The sequence below is a fragment of the Phaethon lepturus genome, unplaced genomic scaffold, assembly GCF_000687285.1.
Source record: "Phaethon lepturus isolate BGI_N335 unplaced genomic scaffold, ASM68728v1 scaffold908, whole genome shotgun sequence".
In the NCBI taxonomy this organism is placed as follows: Eukaryota; Metazoa; Chordata; class Aves; order Phaethontiformes; family Phaethontidae; genus Phaethon; species Phaethon lepturus.
Genome location: NW_010555403.1, coordinates 98,683 through 100,841, shown reverse-complemented (window position 1 = coordinate 100,841; position 2,159 = coordinate 98,683). Strand labels below are relative to the sequence as shown.

Below are 2,159 nucleotides of genomic sequence, written 5' to 3'. Positions count from 1 at the left end.
CCTACACCACCACCTCCCCCCTCCGCCCCGTGTCGCCGTCAGGGAACCCAGCGCCGCACCGGAGCCAGAAGAGCGGGAGCAAAACCCACCCCAGGCCGAAAGCTGCGTCCAAAACCAAACCCACCCTTTTTATTGCAAAGGAGAGATTTTTTTTGTTCTTTTTTCTTAATTTTTATTATCATAATTTTTTTAAATCCTGACCCCAGACACAGGGGAGGCAGCGGAGTCGGGGCAGGGAGGTTTTCCCAGTTATTTATTCTCTCCTCCCGCAGAGGTGTCGTCCCCGGCCTTGGGCTCACCATGATGTTTCGAGACCAGGTTGGCGTGTTGGCCGGCTGGTTCAAGGGCTGGAACGAGTGCGAGCAGACTGTTGCGCTGCTCTCGCTGCTGAAACGCGTCAGCCGGACCCAGGCTCGCTTCCTCCAGCTCTGCTTGGAGCACTCCCTGGCAGACTGCACCGAGCTCCACATCCTCGAAGGGGAGGCCAACAACCCCGGTGAGTGGGTTTTGTTGTTTTGGTGGTTTTTTGGGGTTTTGGTTTTTTTTTTTTCTTTGGGGTTTTTTTTTGTTTGTTTTTTGGTTTTTTTTCCCGCAAACCTGCGTGAACGATGCTCTAATGCAGGCAAAATTAAAAAAAAAAAACAAAAAAACCCAAAAAAACCCCGAAAACCCACCCAAGAGAAGAGGGAGGTGGGGGAGCCAGGGCTCCCCAGCTTGATTGCATTAACAGCTTCTCTTCTTACGTTCTGCTTTTTCAAACGGGTGATGGTTTATTTCAGTTTGATTTTTCACAGCAAACTACTCCACTCTATGGCGTGGTGTAACTACGGTAGCATGAATGATTGGTGGTTTTTTTTCCACTCTACTCCCCCCCCCCTTCCTCCTTCCATGCAGTTTCCTGTGAAATAAGTAAGTCAGATCACGTAGAGTCTGGATTTTCTAGGCTTCTTTTGGACAACGTGGCTTGCTTTGCTTTCTGCAACATGCAGAAGCAGCTCATCGCTACCTTAGACGAACTGTTATTTTCTAAAGGTCTGGGCAGCTGGGTTATCCTATTTTTTTTTTTTAATGTGGCAATTCCTATTTCATCATTCAGATCCTGTTTGGACGCATTTTTTCCTGCAGCTCTGAATACCCCCTTGTGTTTTAGTGGAGCTCTAAGAAAATATGAGTAGACTGTTTTATGCTACTGAATGTACAGGATGCATTACAGAAAATGTGCATGGCTGCAAAAGTATATTTTGGTTTTGTTTATACACCATTAGAAGTTACTCAACTCTGCAAAAGTAAATGGAGCTAGAGCAGGATGAAAATGGCATAAGCGATGTGTAAATCACGCCGTGTGTTCACGTGTGTGTTAATTCATGGGTGTGTATGTTACAAACACATATGTTCCTAAGTGTGCATGTGCAGATATACGCAGGGATGCGAGTCACTTTAAGCAGAGTTTCTGAAATACAGAGTATGAGCAGGGAGGACAAAATCTGTATTTAAGTTGCATAGTTCCATTTCCCCAATGCCTCCAAAAAAGCCCAACAACAAAAAAAAAAAAAGCAAAGCCCTCCCCCCTGGCCCCGGTCCTGTTGCAAAGCATCCTTTTTGCTTAAAATCCTGGGGGGGGCCCAGGAGCTCTTGCTTTTCAGGCTGTGCGTGTCAAAGCGGTGCCGGGGAGCAGCCGGCTGCGTTTCATGATGGGTGGAAATCTTGCGGGTTGGCGGTGGCCGGATCCCGAACAGAGCCCCCAGTGTTGATGGGGCGGGAGGAATGCAGGGTCCTTCTCCAGCTGTTCCCCATGTGAGGGCGGCGAGCCGGCAGGATTGGGCGGCTGCCTGTGCTGCCATTTGATGACAAGGTCCAGCGCAACGCCGTGTTCCACTGAGGATGGATTTAAGTCCTTCTGCAGGAAACCAAGCCCAGGGGCTGCTCCGGCGTGAGGGGGTCGGGGCTGGCTATGGGGGAGCGAGGCTGGAATTGGCTGTTCCCTTATATAGCTCATAGGAATGAGCGAGGGAGGAATGCTGCCGAGTGCGTCTGGGCGCAATACTGCTGGTTTTATAAACAGCTGAAGGGCCGAACCTCATCCCTTTGGGTGGGGAGGCCCTGGGGGGGACAGGGAGGGAGCATGCTCTCTAAACTCAGCTGCTCCAGGGTAAATGTGC

At 49.9% G+C, this 2,159-nt stretch overlaps 1 protein-coding gene across 1 annotated transcript in view; it reads left to right on the top strand.

Annotated features, from left to right (window-relative positions):
• Positions 1 to 287: 287 nt before the first annotated feature.
• Positions 288 to 2,159, top strand: part of SAMD4A (sterile alpha motif domain containing 4A) — a gene marked incomplete at its 3' end in the record, with an annotated part of 98,369 nt that continues 96,497 nt past the window's right edge. Inside the window, exon 1 of the mRNA XM_010292135.1 lies at positions 288 to 496. Within this exon, the coding sequence (XP_010290437.1) occupies positions 301 to 496 (196 nt within the window). The remainder of the gene's footprint in view (positions 497 to 2,159) is intronic.